This window comes from Apteryx mantelli, chromosome Z, assembly GCF_036417845.1.
Source record: "Apteryx mantelli isolate bAptMan1 chromosome Z, bAptMan1.hap1, whole genome shotgun sequence".
NCBI classification, from domain to species: Eukaryota; Metazoa; Chordata; class Aves; order Apterygiformes; family Apterygidae; genus Apteryx; species Apteryx mantelli.
The window spans coordinates 84,240,761-84,265,465 of NC_090020.1; the positions used below are offsets into that span (position 1 = coordinate 84,240,761).

Consider the following 24,705-nt stretch of genomic DNA (forward strand, 5'->3'; position numbering starts at 1 on the left):
CAAAATGAGGCTTGCTGGGAGGCCACATGCTGCCGGAACAGTGGGTTCTTGGAGTAGCTCCATCCAGCCCTGGTGCAGAAAGTCACACTGGAGAAGATACCCCTTGGCAGGATGACTATGAGCTTCGAAAGGTCCACCATTTCCAGGTGCTTTTTTTTTTTCTTAAGAAAAAAGCTCAACTCAAACTCACCAAGCCATCTGACTTCCTTAGCTGCCAGGGTATGCCCTGTGTGGGAATTGATATCCTTTAGAGAAGGTGGTGCTGGGTGCAGTTTGTTGCTGGGTGCAGTTTGTTGCTGGGTGCAGGATCAGCCCAGGTGACCTGTGATTCCTTGGATCAGGGAGCTGATATTTCTAATGGGAGCAGATTGTAGAAATGCTGAAACTGGACTTGCTGGTAGAATGTTTTCTAATTACTCATCCCCCACACCCTAGTTTGTACTTTGCATTTTCCCCAGTCTTGGCTGTTTTCATCACCCCTTGTCTTGTGACAGTAAAAAAACTGGAGTTGTAACAATTACCTTCAGCTCGGAGAAATCTGTGACTTTCCCTTTGCAAAGCAGCACAGCAGTCACGTGGATCTTATCGCCCGCATCTTCCTTAAAGACTTGCAACAGTAGGTGGATAAGGGGCCTCTGGAAGAGCAGAAGTAAATGTATTTCTGCAGAGAGCCTGTGAAGTGCAGCCCCTCCTTCACAGGAGCAGCAAAACTGGCTTTTGCTTCCCATCTAGCAGACCTTGGGACTTCCATGAATTTATTAGGGTTCATTAGAGCACCGAGAGTGTCCGTAGAGCCATGTTAGCAGCACAGCACATCCCTCGCCTTAATAGCGCTTCAGTTCTATGAGATGGTCCCAACCACTGAACTGGAACAGATCAGTCTGGCTACGAGAAAATCCATCATGGCCCTTCCCAAGGGCTCCTCTGCTTAAAAACAGGATTGGAAAGCACAATCTCTCCTGCAGCTTTTGAAGTATGTTATATTCATTCTGTTTAAGCTCAGAATGGCATAAGTAAGTGCATTGCTCCTTCTTCCTAATCTAAATCTGTCTGCCTCTTTTTCCACCAGTGGCAATGAGTCCCACCAAGTAGTTTACTACAAGTGAATTATGTATGATCTTCTGTGGTAATGGTCTACGCTCCCCAAGGGGAATAAGAGTAGACACCTTATTGACCTTTGAGTTAGATTAAGCGTGCACCTGTGGGCAGTTACTGCAAGGCAGCTGCAGTGCTGGAGCTTCATGCCGTAGGTTGTCTGTGAGTCCATGCATGTTGTCACCTTGATGAAGAACCTGTGATCGAAGCGCGGGCACCCAGCAGGGAAGCAGGGGAAGAGGCACAAGGACTGCAGGCAGTTTGGCCTTTGCTGTGCAGCTGATCTGAAAGAAGTCCCAATCTTTTCATGCCTGTCTGGAAGGGGTAGATGGGATCGGGCCTATTTGGGTGAATATTTCTGGAGGTGGAAAACCTTTCTGTGTTCTTACTCCCAAAGTATCAGAAAATACTGCATGCTAAGAGCTACTTTGTGGCAAGCATTGCTTATTTCATTTTGCAAGCGATATCGTACACAGTAATTAGTACTATGCCTTACAGGTATAATATCGTTGCACTCATAAAGGGTAATGTATGCGTTTGACTGCTCCCACTCCATTTCCCAGTGAGAATGGAGCTAAAGAAGACAATTAAACCTGCAGTGATAAGCAAAGGGACTGCAAGTCAGGTTCTTCAGCACTGCTGGTGGTGCTGGCATCCCTGAGAATACCAAGTAAGCAGTTTAGCTTCTCTGCGTCCCAGTTTCTCTCTGTAGAAAGCAGATAATAAACCCAAAACACTGTCAACTTAACTCTCCCGTTTGCTCCCAGACCTGGTCCCCTCGCTGTCTGCACTGTATATGTGTCAGTCCATTGCCTTTTGGCGGAAATGAGCTGGTTCTCTCCGTGATGAAGCACAGCGGCAGTTCTGGGGTGAGAGACCAGTCACTGCAGCAGTGTGGGCGAAACAGCCCAGTTTGGCTCCCTGCCCATTGCACACCCCTCGGATGCTACCTGCTCCCCCCCAACACCATTGAGTACTGGCCTCCCCAGGGTAGCAACAGAAAGGTTAGATCTTTGGGGCCACCAGGGTGACACAGAGGCCCCCAGAAGATGGGGCCCAGTGGTGTGCCACGTAAACCCGTTGCACTCGGCATGCAGACATGAGCCGCCCTGCACCCCAGGCCAAGGGACTCAGGGATCTCCCCTGGGAGCAGACGCTGCTAATGGGGGTAGGCAGAGCCAGTGCTTCCCTCCTGCTTTTCAGGGACATAGTGGACCTCCAGCTGGATTGTAATTCCCTTTTGATTCCTCTGATGAGAAGTTGCACTGTGAGTTTAACGTGCTTTTGCTAGAAAGGTGCTCGGGCCCCAAGTGGGCATGAAGAGCATTGGCAGTGATGCTGGAGGTGGTTGAAAGTTGTGAGCGCATCTGCTCATCTCAGGGACGTGTCAGGGTTTGATTCTTGAGTGCCTTCACAAGTGTTGGAGGAAGGCATTTTGTCCGGGACTACTAGGAGGAGATGTGGGCCGCTTCCTTCTGGAGCCTAGAGGATTAATGAATTCTGGGAAAAATGCATTGCAGCTCCCATCGAAACACTGCCACCACACTCCCCAGAGCATTTCCAGGAACAGACCCTGAAGTTTATTTTTGTTTGTCCATGAAAACATTTAGCACCCAGAGACCAACAGGGACGTGCCAGCCTTCCAAAGGAGGCTGCCAGGTGCAGCATCTGTCAGAGGGACGGGGAAATTTGGAAGAGGGAGCCCTCCCTTGCAGAGATCGAAGTGAAAGCTCCTGATGTCTCCTGCCAGTCTACAAAGCTGTTAGTCCAGCACCAGAAACAAAAGTGAGAAGCCTTTCGCAACAAAGCTTGGGTATTATATGACCAGCCGGGCAGATTCTGGCATGCAGCCTCTGCTCTTAGGAAATCAAGTAGACTCTTTGTCTGCTTTCCAGCAGGAACTGCTTCTTTCATTCCACGCTTGATACAGGGAACCGACTCCAGAGCAAAGGGAAGTTTTCGCTCAGACAGCCTGAGCCTCCGGGGGATGATTACAGGTTAAACCAAGAAGCGTGTGAGTCTCAGCTCACCTGTGCTGTCGTCTGCCTCGCGCTCCTTTTCAACTCCCTCGTCCACGTTCACTCGCTGGTCTGAATGATGTGGAAACCTGTTTGAGAAAGGCGGGCTGATTTCCGTGGTGGAATTTCTGCAGATAAATGCAGCAGGGAGGAGCAGTTATAAATAGTTAAATAAATAATAATTCTGATGTGGGAGTGCTAATTTCAGGTGTATAAAATGCTTACTTTAAAATATTTTAAGTAAATATAAATTAGCCTGCAAACGATGAATGCAATTGATTCAGGTTCAGATTTTGATCACACAAGGGCCGATGCTTCAACACTGCAATTTCCACATTAGCTGAAGAGTGCTCGTTCTCACAAGCCATGAGATGTTTCCGCACTAAGGTACGTGCGTACAGCCCCAACTGGCTCCGCTGCCCTGGTTGCTGTGAGTATGGGAGAGGTCTTCACAGAGCTGAGGACCAGGGCTTTGGAGGAGGGGAGAGAAGAGCTGTCCTTGTGCTGGGCTCTCAGTCTGTCATCCCAAAGCTGTTGGAACAAAATGTTTGACCATCTGTAACATAAGATGGCATGGGCATAGTGAGCTGGGGGGTCCAGTGATCTCCTTCAGCCCTGAGACAATGGTGTGAAGGCTGTGGGTGCTGGACCACCGTGCAGGACACTGGTCACATAACCCAGCCTAGTGCTCGGCCACCTTGGCAGTGGCATCCCAGCAGGTCAGTCCCCTGGTGCATTGGGCATAGTCCCACATGCTCTGCCTGCTCCTACCACCCACGACTGTGGCTTCCTGCCTGCCCATGCCAGCCTCCCGGCCGCAGGCAGGAACAGCTTTCAACAGAGCTCCCATGGCTACAGCGCAATTAAGCAGGGTGGGTGGACAGAGACAAAACATTTGAAAAATGCATGCAAGATGATGTTGGTGTGCTGAGGAGATGGTAGGGGCCCCATGTAGCCCTTTCATTGCAGGGCCAGTGCCATCCTTGCTCTGTCTGCCTTCGATGACAGTTTTTCCAACCCTCCTTCCTCTTTCCCACCCTTCCATAGGGTCATTTCTGTTTTAGGGATCAGAGACAGCCTTGCTGAAACAGGTTGCACAGCTTGCCCCAGCTTTGTGCATGCTCCTGCCATGCTGGAGAGAACAAATGGGCTTCTTGCTCTTCTCGTGTCCCAGTGACCGGGTAGCAGCAGCACATGCCTAGTGCCTACACCATGAAGAAGCATGAGACCACCCCTCCATCATGCTGCAAATGTAGTTGTGATCCTCCTGGATGTGAATCTTTTCACTTGCAAGGATGCAAGTGGCTGGCAACCATCTCTGGGCATGGGACTCACACTCTGCTCAGTTCCAGCAGATCTGCCAGCTGGGACCTTGTCTACTGCGCAGGGATGAGCCCAGATTTGGAGAGCAGGTCACAATCTTCTTCTGACCCAGCTATCACAGGCACAGCGTCAGCTGTGGCCCAGCAGGACTGGTATCTCTTAGTGCCTTGATGCGCTCATGGAGCATGAGGAAAGTTCTCCTGGGCTGTCCCATGTCGCAAATAGCCTTTGACATATTCATCCTCGCCACCACCTTTCCGAGGAGAGGCAGTAAGGGTGTCCCCCCGCCTCTACAGATGGGGAGCAGGGGCAAGGGAAGTTCGCAGCCTGGCCCAGACATCACAGGCACAGAACCAGCGTCACCCAAGGAGACTGTGGCAGAGAAAGAGCTGTGAGCCAGATGTCCCAGGTCCTTCCTAATTGCCTCTGCAATTACAAGGTCTTCCTCCGGTTTGTTAGCTGAGCATGTTTGGTATAGACCAATGGGAGGAGAGTACCAGTTTCTGCAGTCATTTCACTGTTAATGTTCCTTCGTCCCACATTTCTTGCTTTAAATTTCATATTATGTTCTTTACTTAAGAATAGGAAAAATATGAGATACCAATATATGTTAACTTACAGCCCTGTTTCATTCCATGCTAGCAAGCCAGTCTGCTAAATATCCAAGGAGTGTATTTCTAGGCTACTACTTGTTTATATTTGCCCTTAATTGAAATTTTTTTGTTGGGTTGAAAATAATCTCATGGTTTTTTGTGAAGAATCTGTGAACTGTTTGTGAGAACTTATCTCAGAGCATGCAGCTTGGGCTTAGCTAACATTTTCCAAACAACTTGCAGAAAGATAAACTTGGGGGAACTGCTGCATGTATTCAAAACCCTGGCTGAACCTTTGGCTAACGTGAGATAAAACCCATGGACCGCATGCTCCTCCAGATGCTATAAACATGATCTTCAAAGCTAACAAACTGCTGTGTGCTGAAAACAGAAAAGAGTGAAGACAAAACTTTGCAGGCAATGATAATTCCTTAAATTACCTTTTTTTTCCTAGCTTTTCCCAGCAGTTAGGGACCTTGTGAACAAACAGGCATTTCTTTGAAAAGTAAAAGAAAGATGAAAAAAATGAAAGTGGGAACGAGAAAGGATAAGGCTGAGAACCAGAACTGTTTTTTTACTAAAAGGTATGACTTCAGACCAAATTTAGTTACACTGAGCAGTTTTGTATGTGGCCACATTTTAATTAGTGCAACCAGCTTTCCAAAGCTTAGCTTTCCCTGATGAAGTTCAGATGCTGATGAAGTCAGTTTTCTCCATTTTTAGTGCATACGCTCAGCTCCCTAGTACAGGTATGGATTGGCTCTTGTCCAGCAGGGCTTGTTCAGCTCGCGTGCGGTGGTACATGACAGCGCCGATACAGCTTCTGGACACATACTGGCTCTTCTAAAAACCCCTCTGGACCTAGGTGCCCTCAGACTCCAGACCCCCATGCTTGGAAATAGTTTTCCCATTACGCAGAGTCTCACAGCCCTCGTTCTCCTGGGTGATGGAGAACTGGCTTTATAAAGGTCCAGCTCAGGAGCGTGCAAAAGTTGAACTAATTTCTAAGACTGATGGAATGGAAGCGGCTGTAACTTCATGTGTTTAGTGTTGCCAGCACCTGTGATTTTTATCAGCGGTCTCATGATACAGTGTTTTTCATAATGTTCCAGCTCACTGTGTTGGCTGATTAAGTGAGAATCGCCGTTTTTATCTTCTAGAAAAACAACCAGTACAGCTATGCTTTATCTCTTGTGGTTTTAGCAAAAAGCTTGAAAGCATATCTTTGTGTGCATGACAAACCCATGAAACAAAGGTGAATACAAAGAAACACAGTTTATGAAAAAATGCTCATCTTTGAGCCAGCTTTGAGGACTCTTATTCATGATTTTGGGGCTTGTGGGGTGAGACATACTGACACCCTAGACTTTGCTATTGGCAAGTAGAGCGATTGACCCCTCACAGTGAACTTGGAACGTGATGAGTTAGCAGCCTTGACAAAGGAGACTCTTCAGCATGGTGTGGAACAACCTGCCTGGAAATGATGCAGGCGTCTTCCCTCGCCGTCCCACACCATGGGTGGCCTGAAGTTGCAGCAGTTTTGCATTTCTGTTAAAAGTTGCTCGTACTTACAAACATGGGGCTTATGAAGCAAAGCTCATCTCTGGGATAAGCCTATGGAGAGCAGAGCAGGGCCTGGAGTTGGTGCTCACAGTGTATGAGTGGGAAATGGGCTAAAATGTGGTTAATAAAATGACAGAGTGTGAACAGAGATTCTCCTTTGCTGCATTGAGGCCTCAGACTGGGAAGATGAAATTGTGGGAAAGAGACCAGGGAAAACGCATGCCAGTGCTTTCAGCATGCAGTGACGCTTCAAGAGAAAATTTGCACCTAAGGTATAATAGTTTCACTGGAACCATTGCACTTACAGCAATATATAATCAGTCAAGAAGGAACCATATTAATTGCAGTGCACTGGAAGTAACGCTTTCCCGTCGGGTAGTTTTCTGGCTGTTAGAAGAAGGTCCCCACCGGGAATGAGAGGTTCAGGAATGCGGGGTCACCTCCCAGGGCTCACTTTGAAGCGGTTGCTTCTCCAGGCTGTACTGCTTGAATATTGTCATCTGAGGGCATATTAGTGGCTGTATATGTGAAATGAGTGCATTTGCTCGTTGCCTACCACAGGAGAAAAACATTGTTCTGAATAAAATTTACCCTGAAAGCTGTTAATCTAAATTACCGATGTTCTGCTCTGCTTGCTCGCTCTCAGCAGCAGACGTGTCAGTGATACACCCCTTACCCCACATTTTGTCAGTTTGTCACAAATTTTTTTTATAAACCTCTTTCTTCCTTTCTTTCTGATTTTCTTTCCCTTTCTTGTGGAAGTGACAAAAGTCAAGCTGGGTTAAGAGATGGAAGAAGGGTCATAAGGGAGGAGGAAAGGTCACACAAGTCCAGTCACCGCCTCTGTCTTCTCTCTTTTACAGTTGTTGCAATCTCAGGACGTGAAGGAAGACGCTGTCCTTTGCTGCTCCATGGAGGTAGGGAAGCAGGCATTTATTTGGAAGACATGGCAATGAAAATGAAATTTCTCCCATAGATCCATTGCAAATAGCAACACCAGAAGTCACCCGATCCTTATCCAGATGAGCTGTAAAACCAAGTGCTTGAGTTCCCTGTGGTCATCAAAAATCCTATGGCCTCTTTTGGCTACTTTTTCTCTAAATAGGAATGTTAACTTCATAGCTCCTCTCTCTTCCCTTGTTTTAAATGGATGCAACCTATATTTGGTAGCTGGGATCCCATCACAAAGTTAACTACAGTCAAAACAGGTTAGGTACAGGAGGCTAATTCCAGAATTAGCCTGGTGGCTTACATGTTTATGGAGGACTTCTTGTGGGGTGAGGAGCACAAGACGAGGGAGTAGACTCAAGAGCCCCACAGTTCAGCTAGAATTACTCTTTTATACATCCATACCGAATAAGCGTCCTGCATAGCAAACTCTGGCTCCCAGCTCCTGAAGTGACATTAGACTGTGAAATGGGAAAATAATATCCTGGTTCCTTCAAATGTCACCTGCAGGTTTTTAAACACAAAAACACTTGTATTGGAACAAAGGCCGCCCCGTCACCCTGCCTTTGCCATGCAGTTGCAGTAGCTCACAAAGACGGGTTTGCTGTGCTCAATAGCAGCTTTGCTGAGAACCAGTTATAGAAATATAACACAGAGGCAATTGCTCAGGTTCATTAGCTTTGCTTTTTGGAAGCAATTGGCCCACAGGGATATAGATGCTTTCCTTAGAGTGGTGGAAGTAGGAGGCAAAATTGCAGCCTGAATGGTAGAACTTCAGCAAAATGACAGGCAGCTGAAAAGAAGCTTTTGCATTTTTAAGGCTAGGACATTTTGGAGATCTTCCTTCAAATCCCTGCCACCCCACAGGCCATATATGATGGTGGACCCACTGCTGTCCACTCTCAAGTTTGATTTCCTGCACTGCGGGGAGCCGTCTAAGCCTTACCCTGCTCCACTAAGGCACTCTGAGGAGTAATTGCTTTAAAAACACTTGGCTACCCTCCAAGAAAAGGTGCGACAGGTAGAAATGCAAATCGCCCCGTTGTGCAAAGGGCAGGATTTGTTATGCATACGGGAGAGCCCTGCTTAGTCAGATTAATGACTGGGAGTCACTGACAGCTGTGAATCAGCGAGCAAATGAAGGCACAGGTAAGAGGCAGGAATACCACATCACAGCCTGCACTTTGTTTTGACAATAGCTTGATTTTAGGTGGGATTTTTCAAAAGCATCCAGCGCTGCTGCCTTTGAAGTCAGTGGGAGCTGAACCATTCACTCCTACGGGAGCGGAGAGAGGCCCAGCGTGAATGCTTTTGAAAACCTCGCCCTTAATGCACGGCTCTCGGCAATACATGGGAGAACACGCTGCGACGGAGGCTGTTCTGCAGAAATGACGGCGTCTTAATAGCGCCTGAACTGAGCTAAGCAGAGGCTGCGGGAGCTCGCACACGGCAGGGCGGCAGATCCCGCCTGCCCGCTTCCCCGCACGTGTCCGCATATCCAGCCGCGTCTCCGGTGCGCTTTGCTGAGAACCGGTTATAGAAATGTAACACAGAGGCCATTGCTCGGGCGATCCGGGCGACTCTCCGCACTCGCCCTTAGACCCGACATGTGGGTCACGCCGTGACGCGACTGCGCTTAACCCTTCTGCAGCAGGGCTAAAGATGCGGGCGCAAGGCAGGGTGGGATGAGCCGGTGGCACCGGCGCTCCCGTTGCAGTCCCAGAGGTTGAACGTGGATGAGGAATTGAAGGCCCTATTAAAAAGTGGCTGATTTGGGGGGGAAAACAGCTCTGCTATGTAAATATTTCCCCATTATTGCTGGAGTCGGCTCGGTGCGGTATCCACAAGCCGGCGAGCTGTTACCCGACAGCAATCACCGCACCATCTGTAGCTCCACTCCCGCTTTTCTCAAGCCAGCGTTGCTTTTTCAGCGGGGCCGTATGCCCGTGTGCAGCTCAGCACTCGCCTCCCCTTTTAATAACCCAGGAGGGTCCCCATGAGGCGAAGGGTCCCACTCCCGTCACCCATCCCTGTCCCGTCCCCCGCTCCATCCCAAACACGGCAAGCCCCAGCCGAACCCTGAGTCGCACCCGGGAGAGGCGTAAAACTAAGCACTAATAAAAGCCAGCACGGCGACTTGCACGCTAACGCGCGGCTCTCGCCCCATCTCTCCCGGCAGCTGCAGAGCACCGGCCGGCTGCTGGAGGAGCAGCTGCCTGAGATGATGACAGAGCTGCTGGCCATCACCCGCGACAAGATGCTGTGCCCCTCGGAGTCCATGCTGACGCGCTCGCTGCTGCTGGAGGTCATCGAGCTGCACGCCAACACCTGGAACCCGCTGACGCCCACCATCACGCAGTACTACAACAAGACCATCCAAAAACTGACGGCCTGAGGCGCCGGGCGAGGGCGGGCGGACGGGGGGGCGAGCAGAAGACATGCACCTTACAAGGCAACGGGATCGCAGCAGAGCGGGAAGTGAGGACCTTTCCGATTTCCATACCTAAGGAGACAACCCCCAGCATGCTTAAGAATACGTTCGTGGGGTGGGGAGGGAGAAGCATGTTTCTTTTCAGCCGTGTCGCCGAGTGCCACCCCTCTTCCCTGCCGCGTTTTTGTCTTCGGGTTTCTTTTATGAAATCATTGCTCAAGCAGCGGCGCGTCCCGCCGTGTTATTGTCTGGCCGTAGAAAGGACACGGAGGAGCTGAAAAGCAAGGAGGAGTGTGGGCTCGTATTGTTTGCACGCCGTTCTGCCGTCTTGCCCTCACCGGCCGGCGGGAGACAGCACGCAGCAGATGTCCCGGGCGGACAAAGCAAGCCACGCAGTGTGCCAGACGCCGGCAATCGACGGCTTTTGTCGAGCGGGCCTCTCATTATTTCTTCTCCCCTGCTCTTGTCTTCGACTTTCTGTCCCCACCTCCGCTCCTTCTGTTCTCCACCCCTCCAAAACCAGATCTGAGAGTAGGACGGATTTGTATTTGCACTGGGTTTTCTTTTTCGTGGTCGTTTTTATTTTATTTTATTTTATTTGGGACGGACAGTTGCGATCGACTCGGAAACATGGAAGTAACACTATCATGTGAGCTCAGAAATGGTTTACATGAAGATGCAAAAGTGGAAGGAGAATTTTAAAGAAGTCCAAAAGCCACTGTAGAAGTACCGTAGCCACAGTTGTCTTGCCAGTAACCTATTAGAGTAATTGAAAAATGTGTGCTCTGAGCTGGTAACTCCAAGAAACACAGGAGCCCTGCAGCTGTTTGCTCTTGCTGTTAAAGTCGCGGCATCCCTCATCCACTAAACTATAATCTGTTTATTTTTTTGTAATTTTTTTGTTTCTGTCAAAAGAGTGCTTTATTGTAATTACTGTCACGGTTGTAATTATACATTTAAAACCAGGCCTGTTATAATTGGGCCGAATAATGTACAGGGCAAGGGAAAAATGAAGACTTGATGTTCTTCTTTGGAAACCGGTAAAGAGAAGACGAGGAGCGTATGGCGAAAAGAAAAGGCAAAAATGCAGGTTTCAAGCCTGGCTTCTAACTAACTAGCTGAATTTTCTATCCGGTGTTTCTAGGCTTGCGTTGTGCGGGAACAGCTCAAACATGGAGCTGTCTGCATAGTCTTACTGATAGCGTGTCCTGGAGGGAGCCAGTCTCATGGCATGGGTACGTGCTAAGAGGGGAGCGATGCGCAGGGAGTGCCGATGGCGTGGAGCGAGGGCGATGGCTAGAGGAGGCCGGGGAGATGAGCGCTAGTCCTGAAGCACGTGCAGGTTGGGCAGCAAAGTGGCAGCTTCCACACGTTTGGTTTGTGAAGTCTCTGTTCTGGCCCAAGAAGAGCAAAGCTGCCCTCCAAACCCTTCCCACGACTCCAGGCCTACAGTGTGCTGATGCCTTAAAATCCTGGGAGTGTTGACAGGAGACGCAGATGTTCAGCAGGTTGCAGGATCTGGTCCTCTTGTGTAGCATGAGGCAAGCGATACATTCCAGGAGGGATGAGAGCCCAATACCTATCACTTGCACTCAGACTAACTTCAACCAGATTTCGAAGTCCTGTTGACTCACTTGGGTTTATTTCTGGATGTGGAGATCCGCTCTAGCCCTGTGTTTGAGACGTGCTTTGAAGTTGCTCGTTTCGGCAGCTCTCTGTTGGTCAAGAGGGGTTTGCCAAGCCATGACTTCACTTCCTGAAGAGTGACCAGGAAATGTCAGGACTTGGTGATTTCCTTATTTGCTTCTTTATCGATGCTTTTACTTACTAAATCACTTCTGGTGCTTATTTTGATGAAGTCTAGCAGAGCTAGGAGGTGGGAGTTTCCCTTTTTTGCGGTGGAAGGCGAGCCAAGGAAACCATAACCCTGCCATCTCATCTTGCCGTCTGAGCAACCACCGGTTCAGGGGGTCATGCAGCGAAGATCCACATGTGACACCTACCTGACTTCAGTGTCACCACAGGTCTAGGAAACCACTTAGGAATTGCAGAGTTTACAAGACACACACAAAACTGCTCGCAAAGGCAGTTTGTAGTTGGATCAGTGCTTGAAACGCATACCTGTGTGGTTGGAGAAGTATACTCCGATTCTTTTTCTCCCTTTTCTTCCCATTATTCCATGTACTTTCCTTTCCATTGGTAAGAAAGGAATTCTCTCCACCCTGCAGAAGAGGAGCGTGGCTTTGGCCGAACACAGACCCGAGCCAGGTGCTCAGCCCCAGACAGTCAGGATCTGAACTCCACAACTCAAACCCATTTTTCCAACGGAGATGTTGCATTTGTGCCAGCTTATAGAAGAGAACAAAGATTTCATCTGGGTTTTCCTGAATGTTCAGTATGTTCTACGGTGCTGTTTGAAGATACCGGTCTGTCTGTGATGGGGAGGAAGCTTTCATTCAGTACATGGCAGAATTTGAGGGACAGAAATCTTCGACAGAGAAAATGCTGCAGGAGGAGAGAATCTGTATTTTATGGTTCAATACTATTTGAACTTTTCATCTGATTGTCTGCTGATACCTTTTCTAATCCACACATGAAGCCAGAGAAAATGTTGCAGGGAACAGAAACTTCAATTTTGATGTCTATCAAGAAAGCAGTAAAATAATCTAATGTGCTGGACGTCTCTGGAAGGACTAATTTCTAGGTTGTAGCATCAACCAGAGATGCCTGGGAGATTAGCATGGTGAAGACGACTACTTGCATTAGGTCAGCTCTGTTAGTTCTGCCATCAAAAGGCAAGAATGGCTGATAGTAAATGTCTCTGGGAAGCTGAACTTCATCAAAGCAGCAAAACCCATCAGTATTGTAAGGACCGGGATTGCATCCTTTGCTTTTGGCCTTTCCTGCTTTCCTGGAAATTAGACACAGCCAGTCCAAAACATTAATTAGGTAGCTGTATCTATTGAGCTGCTGCTACTTTTTCAGACCCTGGGAGAAGACCTTAAAAACAATTTTGTCTTGATTTTTTTTTTAAGAGCAGAAAACTCATGTAACGCGGGCACAGCCTGATGGGTATGTGTGCCAGAGAGCCTACCGGCAACTGGCTGGGGCAGTAAATCTGCCGGCAGTTCCCAGTTCGCCTCTTCCTGAACAGTGGAGCAGTCAGGACTGCAGATTCTGCAGCTTCCCTCTTCCGCTTCCCCCCATATTTGATCTCTGAATGTAGTGAAAGAAGGAGAAAAAAAAAAAAAGCCCAGAGCAGAGCTGGAGATTTTGTTTCTGAAACCTGAATTTTCACCCAGCACTGCGTTAGGAGGCATTCAGAGGCAAAGCGCAAGCCTCGTGACACTAATTCTGCTTAAGTGCGTCCCCACTGCCAGGCATGAGGGTTTATTCAGTTTTTTCCTTTAGTAGAGGTTGCTGTTGAGGTGCAGTCCTCTAACCCAAGCTGACCGGATTTGGGCCGTAATGCCTCAATGCTGGGATTTCTCCCAATCTTTGGGCAGCATCTAAGAACTTCTTCTGATGTGAAATCTGTCTTTTATAATGTCTGTGACTTATCTCCACCATCTCATTAACACATGTTCATTCAGACATTAACTGCTTCGTAACAGAGTACTTCAGTTGCTCCATTAATACGTAAGAATCTAAATGTTGACCAAAAATGTATTTTTTCGTGAAAGTCCGTGCTGCCAATCATATCTTTTTTAAGTCCATCAGTGACAAGCCAGCGTACGTACGGTGTCATTAACCACTGCAGCATTGCGAACAAGTGAAGAAGTGACTCCCCTCCAGTATTGCCTCTGGTCTGAGGTTTCTCCTTGGGTTTGGTTTCCAGGTTTCAGAATCAAGCGGCCACGTCTGAAGGTTGTACCTGAAAGGGAGAACATCACTGGTGACTTGCTGGTGCCGGTATCACCCGCTGGGGAAGGCATGCTGCGTTGGCAGCGCCTCCCGGAAGAGATGTTCTGGTGCAGTGGGATGGGGAGAACCTCACTTATCTCTGTAGAGCAGGTCTGGGAATTGGGTGCTGTTCTCATGATGCCTGGGGAGAGCACCTAGAGAAATCATTGAGTCCTTTCTTCTGTTTTTTGGCATTCTTTAGAAAAGGTTGCCAAAGAGTGTAATTCTGTAAGGTGCATCAAGTGGATTTTTGAAGGTATGAAGCCACCATGTACGTCTCCCTGTTAGTTATTAGCCAGATTCGCTCTTTGCTTCTCAGTGTACCTGGTTGGGGGGCTTCTGACATTGTCCCCCTACAGCTAAATCAGCCAGGAGGACAATATCCTCCTTGGGCCAAATACGTGTCAGGCCAAACGTTGGGCTGGACATGAGCGGGTGAATCAGTGTCCCTTTATGGGAGCGCTCGGACGAAGAGCAGCTTCATGGTATGCTGAGCCGCGCGGTGGTTAGTCCTCTGCCAGAACCCATACGGTGTCCAATTCACCTTGTTCTGAGCAAAATTATTTCTGAACCGAAGGTTTTACCTTTCCGCAAAGTGGCTCACTCGTTTCCCCATGAAGGATTGCACCCCCTGTTTGGAGAAGACTCATTTGCATGGAGGTGAAATGAAAACGGGGGAAAAAATGGTGAAGTAAGCAATCCTGCTTGGTTCCCCTCTTCTCCCAAAGGAGATTAATTGGTATCTATTCTTGGCATGATTGATGGCTTAGAAGGAAAGCTTGTCAGAATAACTTATGATTTATTTTCATGCGTATTTTTATAGCATCCCTCACTTGGAAGTCTCTCAAAATCTTAAATATGATTTTTATTTCCCTGCTGGGTATTTTATGGCTTTACACTAATTTTGCTCTTCTTGGTATTAGCTATTAGCCAGTCCTGATGATACTCCTAGCATTTTTCAGGAGGAATGACACTAAAGGTTTCAAAGTCCACTGTCAATAGCCAAGGGAGCTGTGGTGTCCTGCAGAACACAGAGTTAACGCTAGCAATTCATTTTTTTAATGTATTTATTTGCATTTGAAAAAAGCAACATTTTTAATTTAATCATATTTGTTAAACTAAGCGCTTTAAAAAAAAAAAGGAAGACGGTTTTGGGGAGAATAAAGACTAGATATTCATACTAGAGACAAAAAAAATCATCATTTTCAGCATTTCAGAGACTGTTAAAACAAGGGAGCTAATAACTCTTTGTGGCAATTCAGTCTTGTTTATAGAACATCCAGACCCACTGTATGCTATAAAATGCATCATCTGAGTAATAAATGTTTAAAGCTTGACATTTCACCATCTCTTTGTTGGTATGTGCTATCAGTTTTGGTGGTCTAAAGAGATTTTTTTTATTTTGTTTGGCCGGGAACGGAGGAAGACGTGAAAAAAAACTAACCGCGTCTGGCTCGAACCGCAGCAGAAGGTCAGATCCTGCCCTCTCGGCGGGTTGCCTGGCCGCGGGCCCCGGCGGGAGGACTCAGTACCAGGTGGGGGGCGGCGCGAGGGGGTCGGACCCCAGGGTATCGCCACCACGGTGGGGTTTGAGGTCCAACGGGATGCTGGGGAGCCGGCGTGGAGGGTCCCGGAGGCTCGCGGGAGCCAGGTTGTGACTCCCGGTGGCTTCGGTGGCAATTGAGAGCATGACTAAATACCTCAGCGTCAGGGTTTTCTTTTATTGGTTCGGGGAGATATTGTTCGTTCTTTTGGGGAGGGGTTTGCACATTTTCGTCGCTGTTGTAAAAGTCTGCGGTTTAATATATGCAAAACCTCACTTGCCGAAACTATCATTTTTATTACATTGCGGTTTCATCTAAACAGATGACAAATAGTACAACTATTACGGTGAATTGTGACATCGATCACAGAATAAATATGAAAATCAATGTTTGGACATCTTCTTTGCCTTCTTATTTCTGCCACCCCGGGCAGGGGCATTTGTTCCCGTTTCTGCGAGAGCCTGGGGCGAAGCAGCTGCCCTGCGTGCCCAGACCATCACACTCGGCAAGCTGCCATTTCACCCCAGCATTTCCTCGCTGGGACTCTCAATGGACTGATCTTCTCTCTGCTGCCACCCTGGCACCTGATGAAGAGCCAAAGGTACCTGCCTTGTTGTATTAAACTAACTGGAGATGTCTGCCAGGGAAGGTTGTCCCTGGGAATGGGCAATAGTGGGGACAGCCATGTGGATGCAACCATGGGAGGTGGAGGGTGCTGTCGCTTGCTAAGAGCTGGGAAACAGCCGAGGCAAAGCCTGCAAAATGCAGGCTGAAACCAGCTGAGCAACAGGCTGCCCTTCGCCCAGGACAGCCCTGTTTTGTGCTCATGGGTGGAGGCCACGTCTGGGTATCAAGCCTTTGGTATTACGTCCTGTGGGTGCCATCAGGCAGTGACTGTGCGGGCCGAGGAGGAGTGACTGTATTTCAGCTGTCGGCAGGAGCCTTTTCATCCCCAGGCTCGGTTCAAAGCAGGCTTGGGGAAGCCCAGCCTTCAAAGGCTCAGCGTGCTGGCTAAAGCAGCCCTCGGCCTGGAGGCACATTGTTCTTTGACAAAGAAATTAATCCCAGGAGGCGGGGAGTCTGCAAGCCACCACAAGACACTCGTGCCTTGTTCAGAGAGTGGGAGGCCATAACCCACATGCTAGCTTGGCTGCGGGGATGGGCTGACATGGGCAGCGTTGAGCTGGGGGCTCGTTGAGCCAGATGGTGTTGAGCCGGGCTCTTGTTGAGCTGGATGGTGCTGAGCTGAGCTCTTGTTTAGCTGGATGTTGTTGCACCAGGCACTCATTGAGCTGGATGGTGTTGAGCCAGGCTCTTGTTGAGCTGAATGGCATTGAGCGGGACTTTCATTGAGCTGGGTTCTCGGTGAGCCAGATGGTGTTGAGCCAGACAGTGTTGAGCCAGGCTTATGTAGACCTGGATGGTGCTGAGCTGGGCTCTCATTGAACTGAATGACATTGACCCGAGCTCTTGTTGAGCCAGGACCTCATTGAGCTAGACGGTGTTGAGCCGGGCTTTTGTCGAGCTGGATGGTGTTGAGCTGGATTCTCAATGCTGCTTTCCAGCATGTGGGAACTGCGGTGAACTTGGCACACATAGCGCCTGGCTCTTGGCCCCTTCCTCCGTATCAATTACATTAATGTATTCATTTATTCAGCTGCAGTGGAGACCAGTTTAGCATGTTGCACAGATGATTGCGTTTTAACCTTTCGTCTTGGTCCAGACCCACCGAGTACCCACTGCCCATTTTTAACAGGAAAAAGCAGCCCCTTCTGGTCTCTCTGGCTGGACCATGGGGCCAGCCAGATTTCTGGGAACAGGTGGGGTTTTCTGATGGCACCCATATCACCAACCTGGCTCCCTGCGAGTGGCCCAAGTAAATTATTAAAGAAGCAGTTTGTTCTCATCTTTCCAGTAAAATCCATCTTTGTGCTGTAACCCCGGGCACTGCTGTCACAGCCGTGCGCCATGGAGGAGGGGTTATTCCCATGATGCTCAGCACTTCTTCTCGTTACCTAGAGAGCTGCAAAAAGGGAACTTCTGTCCTGAGCAGAGAGGTCTGGGCCCTAGAGCTGGCCATCAGGGCTCGGCCTCACGCCTGCCCACCTCCTGCTGACTGCGGGACACTGCGATAACAGCAACCACCCAGTGCCAGCTTCTCCCCATTGAGCACTAATGCCAACCCCAAATCAGCAGGGACGATCCAGCAGGAAGTCAACCTGTTAAAAAAAAAAAAAAAGCCTGTGGTCTCCTCTGAAAACCCTTTTCGGTCTAGCTGAAGTCAATTAGAAATAGTTTTCAGTTAATTGAAACGCCTGTGTTTGCCCAGGAACCGCGCTGGTAGCACAGGTCACTCGAGGTAAGTGGTTTACGAGCGTGTGTCATTGGGCTCTCGGTCTACGGTCAGAAAATTACAGGTGATCCACTTGCTGCTTTTTAAGAAGTTGCTGCTCTCTCTTGTGAAATCCCGTACGTGACCACACGTGCTCTTTGTAGCTCATTGCAACGCAGCTAGGGAAAGAGGGAAAAAGCCTTATAGTAGCTGAAGCAACCTAAGATGCTTTCTGTGCATGTTCATAACCTCTTGTATTTTATTTGCCACTGTGTCCCGGGGACATAGTGTGGCTCCACACCTAGGTTTGCATGCCGGTTGCCATCCAGGGCTGGTTGAGGATGATTCTCTTTACTGATACTGCTTTTTGGGCATGCAAACATAAAACACATCCACGCCGAGATTTGCACTAGAATTAGCCTGCGAGTCCCAGGGGAATACAGGCCTGTCTCCAAACAGGTTTTGTACTTCTGTAAGTACAGGTCTTGGCCAAGCTGCGAATCGGCAGCATCCCAAGGACCCTGCAGCAGCTCCCTCTGCTCACGGTTTACCAGAACCACCTCTGATATATGGTCAAGAGGATCCACCGTGGCTATGACCAAAACTCCATGGCACTAAAGTGCAAGAGGCTTTGCTGGTCTTTTAATGAAGCTAAGGCTGGTGGGATGCACAGCCCACCTCTGGGGATGTAGCTGCAGCGAAAGGCAGTGGGTTTGGTGTGGTGGCTCAGAAGAGAGCAAGCATAGCCCAGGACAGAGGAGGTGGCAGTGGGTGAACACCTCCAGACTGCAGGCAGGCTTTCCTGGAGCTCACTGGGGCACAGCTGAATATGCACGAGGGAGCCAAGGCATCAGAGAGCAAAACTCCAGAGCCTGCAGGCCACCTCATGGCCAGAGGCAGCCACAGCTTGGAGGTGGGGAACTACCACATGCTGTGACCTGCCAGGTGGTGTTACTCACTGAAAACACGGCTGAAAGGGAGCGTAAGGTGGCTTGTCCACTCTTTCGTCCCAAAACAGGACCAACTAGCCTGGCCTCGTTCTCGGACAATGTCTGGCTGACTTGCTCGTAAAACCTCCAGTGATGGAGCATCTGCAGACCTCCCATTGCCTCCCCAAAGCATCTTCCCGTGGTAGGTGATGTCGGCAATAGCCCTCTTAGTCTATGCGTGCCATTTCCCAAATCCGTGCTCTGGCCCGTTGCTCACACTGTGGACACAATTCTGCCCACAGCCTGATGATGAAAGTATCTGCTCCCACGCTGGAGATGCTAAAAGGACTGTTTAGTCCTTCTGCAGATGATGGCCAGACTCGGGGTTATTTGAATGATAACACAGAGAAAAACAATAGCCTGGGTTGCATTATCTGCCATTATCTGCTGAAAAGCTGACCCAGCCAGGAACTGTTTTTGTCATGGTACTTTTATGCATTCCTGGACTGTTCCTGTAACTTCTCTTGCTGCATCAACCAAGCAGGAGAGAGTTTTGCGGTGAGCGAGACAAATTTCCTCCGGGACGGCAGGAATTTTTTTAAATGAGAAAACAACGTGTAGCAAAGATGGAGCAGATTGATGGTCACTGCTGCAGTTCTGAAACTTTCTAGATGCAGGAATATTTCTGTGAATCCCCAGCAGGAAAATCCAGAGGGTAAAACCCAACAAGTAAAGAAACCCCATGAATCATCGCAAGATTGCTTTGCTTTTCTAAAACACGGCAAACCTGCAAAGAGCAGGGATGTTTTACTTTCCCGGCAGCTCCACTTCTAATACTGAATAATGACCAAGTTTTTAAATGCTTGGGCTAGTGGCAAAGCGGATAACAAAGATAAATCCCAGCTAAGTGACAAAGCGAGTTCTCACTTAATGCGACAGCATTGCTGCCATGTTCACGCGCGGAAATGTAGCTTAAATGATTATTGCTTTGGCAAAAGTAAAAACAGAACATTAACGGGCAGGGTGGGACAGCGCTGGTGCTCTGCCTTTGTAATTAAACCCTCCTCTGGGCCGCATTTGTTAACGGCTTTCTTTAGTGTCAGTGACAGCGAGGAAGCGATTTTCCTCACCATGAATCGCTGTGCCCAGAGTTGGCCGGAGCAAGAGACGGCGCCACGGAGCCATCACCTCGGAGCAGGGGTCAATGCAAAAACGCCGGCAGGACCCTGGTGCAACCAAACGAAAACTGGGCCAAAATGTGCCGGTGCGCCCAGCCTTTGCCCCCTCAGGCAAACACTGTTTTTGCCTTGCAAAAGCCTTAAAAGAGGGTAAAACTGTGTAACGTGACTCATTCGGGTGTCCTTGGTCCTTGGTCCTTGGCTTCACCAGGGCTCAGTGCCCAGCAGGTTGGACGAACCCTGTCCTGCTGTCGCCGTGCTGGGGACCAGTCCCCACGCCTCGCCATACGAACGCTCTTGGCGCAAGGGCTGAGCCTCGTTGTTTCATTTTGACCATGCGATTGTTTTGCCAAAGCCATCTGGCAGTAAATAATGTGCATTAATTACTATGTTGATTTACGACGGTTGTAGGTTCTTTGGACACCAGAAGCATTTTTTCCATAGATGGAGGAACAAGCTCTTAAGCTTTGGGTGCTATCACAGCATTAATAACAAGCAGAGCAACAATAATATTAAAAAAAATAACGCACGTGGCAAGAGTACATGGCCTCTTCCTTTTGGATCCTCCGCTGTGATCATTAATTAGAAAGCCAGAGACTTGCCCAGCTACTCAAAAGTGATGATTCAGTTTAGCTTTCTGTCTATCCCAAACCGCAGGACTTCTCTGAATTAAGTCCTAGAGCCTGACTTCTGGAAAAAAAATAAAAAAGTCCCATCTTGCTTTAAACATTTCCAGGGATGCAACAGCCACCTGCAGCTCTTGGGGAAGTTGCTCTAATTATCCGCACTGTAAAACATGTGCGCTGTGTTTCGAGGGTGGACGCACCCAGAACATGCCACCAAAATGCCGAGTCCCCCTCAAGAGAAAAGCCGAGATTTCAGAATTCCCTTCTGGCCTAAATTGCCCAAGTTTTTCACCAAACAAAGCATCTCGCGTCAAAGTATGTTATGTTGCTGTACCAATAACATTTAAACACAGTGTTTTGACTTGATTAGCCCAGACCTTTTCAATAACTCCCCATTGCACATTCCAGGGAAAAATTTCCGTTTTTGTGAAGTCGGTGGCTGGGGGCGGCGAAGGTCTGACGGCGTCCGCGCGGCTGGAAGGGGGCATCGGGCAGGGAGGCGGCAACCCCACGGCGGGGATCCACGTGGCCTCACCATCTCCCTCGCCTGAGCCAGGGTGGGCACGGAAAGGTTAATGGTAAGATGATTTAAAAAAGAAAAAAACACCTCTCTAATGCTGCAATGGTCATTGGTGGCAGCACTACAAGAAGAAAATAGAAAAGCCCTGAAATCAGATTAATGTCTTTGCAACCAGTAGAGATACAGCGAATTCGCCCAGCGAAGGCTACAATACATGGGGTTGAAAGAAAGTGGCCCGTGAGAGCCCTCGGCGTTTAGGACCTGTACAAAGTCCGTATTTGTGGTTATGGAGACCGAAAGCTGCATTTTCCCATGGGGCATCTGCATGCCCCGGCGTTAGGAGCTGGGGCCGAAATCTCGGCTCTTCTCTTGAAGCGCATTCGCTGTGCGGGGAGAAATCCCTCTCCGCGCCGTTGGGCTGCACCCAGATCAGCACGTGGCTCCGAGCAGATCACCCTTATCGCAACCAAGCCAACACAAGCTCAGGGTTTCAAATCTAAGCTTTAATTTCCAAAATTTCTAAATACTGAGCTCAGTTGAGCTCAGATAGATGCTTGCTATGGAGCAAGGCCAGCAGAGCCCAGTTTTGGTGAGGGTCAGAGGAGAAATGTGTTGGAAACGGCGGGGGCAAGAGGGAGAGCTGATCAAAGGTGTGTCAGGAGGTGGGTTACAAAAACCTGTCCGGGGGTAATTATCCACGTCGCATTAGGAAAAACTGGTTTGAGGGCAAATGCTGTAAAATATTGCTCTGGGGAGAGAAAGACGGCAAAGGTTGTGAAATACAGTGCACGTATTGTTTTACAGCTACGGTAAATTCTATCCTGAGGGTTTTATTTTACAACTATGGCTAGAAGTCGAACCCTAGTTTGCCGGGCTACCTTGCTCTTCTTTTAAAGCATAAAAATGTGGCAGATGGGGTAGCATTAGAAAACAAGGTTTCGTGCTGATTTCCTAAAGATAGACGCAGTCTTGTTTTTCAGGGGAGGGAAAACATTCGGAAGATGCTTGTGAAGCGTGCAGAGATGGCAAGTGCTCATCGGTCCTCCTCTCCCTTGTAGGTAGAGCCAAACTGTTTTTACTGTAATTGCGTGGACACGTCCACCTATATGTTCCTTACAGAAATCTCACTCCTGGTGTTTCTGCGACCACGTGAAAACGTGGTGCTGTGGTGGCAATTATTTTCATCATGAGAGCCACACGTGATATATTGCAATGGGGGAGCTCTGGATGACAGAGAAAGCTCTGATGCGAAGGCAAAAATAAAGCCTTGAGCGCGGGAAGGGCCGGGCCGGTTCGCCAGGTGCATCCCATGAGGGCACCACCTCCGAGGGACCCTTGGATGAAGCAACTGGGCTCCTCAGGGGAGCTAATCCCAAATCTCCCTGCTGCATTGGTTAGGACTCTCCTATTCCCCATGCTGGCACTGTCCTTAAATAGCTCTCTGCTCTCCCGGCTAAGTCCGCAGGTCCACGGAGACGATGTCCAGGGCAGGTTTGTGGTCCCCTCTGCTCCTCTGTTCCCCTTTAAGAGCAGCCTGTGGCCTCCTTCCCCGTAGCCAGTTCCTCCCAATTACTCCCCTAATTACCCTCCTCTCCAGTTTAACTAATTGCCTGTGTGGCACGGGATCAAAGGTCTGTTCCTAAGGGAAGCAACGGGGAAAAAAAAAAAGAAAGGGGGAAACCCAGGCAAAGGCCCGCAAGTGTGGGATGTCACGTGGCTCTGCCCTCGCGTGCCCGGCAGATCTCCAGGTGGCCCTGGCTGGAGATGCTCCGTGGCCAGAGATGCTCCGTGGCCAGAGATGCTCCGTGGCCGGAGCGCGTGGTGGCACCTCCGCTGTTCCCGCGTGACTGTGCCGGCTGGGCTACACGTGGAGCGCGGGGCGCCCGGGCATTTCGACAGAGCGGCTCTCTGCTGGGAACGGTGGGAACCACTGGGATAAAATTAGCACGAGGCTGAACTTTATCTAGGGCTTGAACTGAAGCTGAACCCGGCCCTGTTTTGCTTTGGGTTTTTTTTCCAGTTCAAAAAAGTTCACAGGGAGGGAGGCAGCAGGAGGGGGTGCTGGATTTTTTTTTAAGTTGTTCATTTTATGATTTTGCTGGAGTGTGACTTCCACGCCTGCGTGGAAACGTTGGGGCGCCACGGAAGAGGGTCCTCTTGCGATATTCCCGGTTCGGCAGGACCCACAGGCCGTTCAAACGTGTCTCGCTCCAGCCCTCTTTTTCCATTTTTCAATTAAAAGAAAGAAAAACAGCCCAGCTACCTGCAACGTCAAATCCAAAGCAAGGTGCTAGTAAAATGAGCATCAACCGATGCTGTGACAAATCCAGCCTGGAGCCATCACCCCTGGCCGTGAGATGCCACCACAGATACAAGAGCCACTTTGCTCCTGCATGGCCCGAACACTGCCACAGTCTCTTACTTCGTGTTGGATATTTGTTTCTGGGTAGCTTTCCCAACCCTTTCCCACACTGCCCCTACCTCGACCCAGTGTTTGTCCCAGCAAGTCAATGGCCCATCCCAGGGAAGGGAAGGCAAAGGGGGAGAAATGGAATTGTTCAGGTGGGTATCAAGCTATGAGATGTGCTGGAGGTAGCCTCAAGGGCTGCATCTGAACTGGAAAACTGTGAAGAGCATCTGGGAATGTTCCCAGGCACTGGACCATGCTCGGCTGTGCCACTACTGCTTTGAGTGCTCTTCATCCCATGCTGGCTCCCTGGGCCTCCAGACAGCTCCCCAGCACGGCTGAGGGGTTCGTACAGGCCTGGCACGAGTCCTAATCCTCCCTTTGCATGTGGCCACCCCATTATGGAGCCTTGGTGAATTTGGTGGCCCGGAAACCTGCCAGGTGGCCTCAGAGCCAGGGATGTGCTTCACCCGCCAGCATAGATGTGGCCAGGCTCTGAACTCCATCCATGGTGGTACATCCAACACGGCCAGGAGTCTGCCCCAGCACTAGAAAGCCATCATCTCCTGCTGCAGGTTTGCTCGGACCACCCTCGGCACGGTTTTCAGACCAGGCAAGTAGCCATCCCCAAACACCACATGCACCCTGGGCTCAGCGTTGGGGCTCCTGATGCCTCCAGATGCTCTGTGGTTGCTGGTCATGAGTGGTGCCAAGTGCCTGCCTGGGAAAACGGAGCGCTCTGCTCATTGCTGGGAGGGGTTTTGGCCAAAGGACATCTCCAGCCCTGCATCGGGGACCACTTTTGGGAAGTGAGATGGCTCCACGCTGCTCCACGCTTGCACTGGCCCCCGGGGCTGCTCATGAGGTTGCCACTGGTTCCTAATGGGTCACCAGTACCTCCTGACCACAGGCAGGCTTTTGCAGAGATGTTGTCTTGGTGGCTGCGGGCTGAAAGTCTGAAATTGGTTTTGCATTGTCCACCAAGACGGCCTGAGCAGCCAGCTGGTCCAGAAGTCTCTTCCTTCCTAAATTTTCCTGTGATTATAGGAATAACGAGCCCTGTGAGTGAGCTGTGTTTCCCAACGATCCGCTTGTCCCTTCCAGCAACAGCTGTAAGACTTGCGGCGTGTGTGGTTATTTCGCCTCCTAAATTACTCAAGAGCTGGTCGAAACTCGACCAAAAAGGACGCCCTGATTTTAACGATGATGCCCCCCTCGACCGCTCGCAAATTTAGGGAATGCGCAGGGCAGACTCATTTCCTGGAACGGGAGCTACTAGGGAAAAAGTCCCTCTC

General features: G+C 49.5%; 1 protein-coding gene across 1 annotated transcript in view; it reads left to right on the forward strand.

Annotated features, from left to right (window-relative positions):
• CTIF (cap binding complex dependent translation initiation factor) overlaps positions 1–11,078 on the forward strand; it is a 207,081-nt gene extending 196,003 nt beyond the window's left edge. Inside the window, exons 11-12 of the mRNA XM_067316080.1 lie at positions 7,456–7,509; positions 9,720–11,078. Coding sequence (XP_067172181.1) covers positions 7,456–7,509; positions 9,720–9,935 — 270 coding nt within the window. The 3' untranslated portion in view covers positions 9,936–11,078. The remainder of the gene's footprint in view (positions 1–7,455; positions 7,510–9,719) is intronic.
• The last annotated feature ends 13,627 nt before the right edge of the window (positions 11,079–24,705 follow it).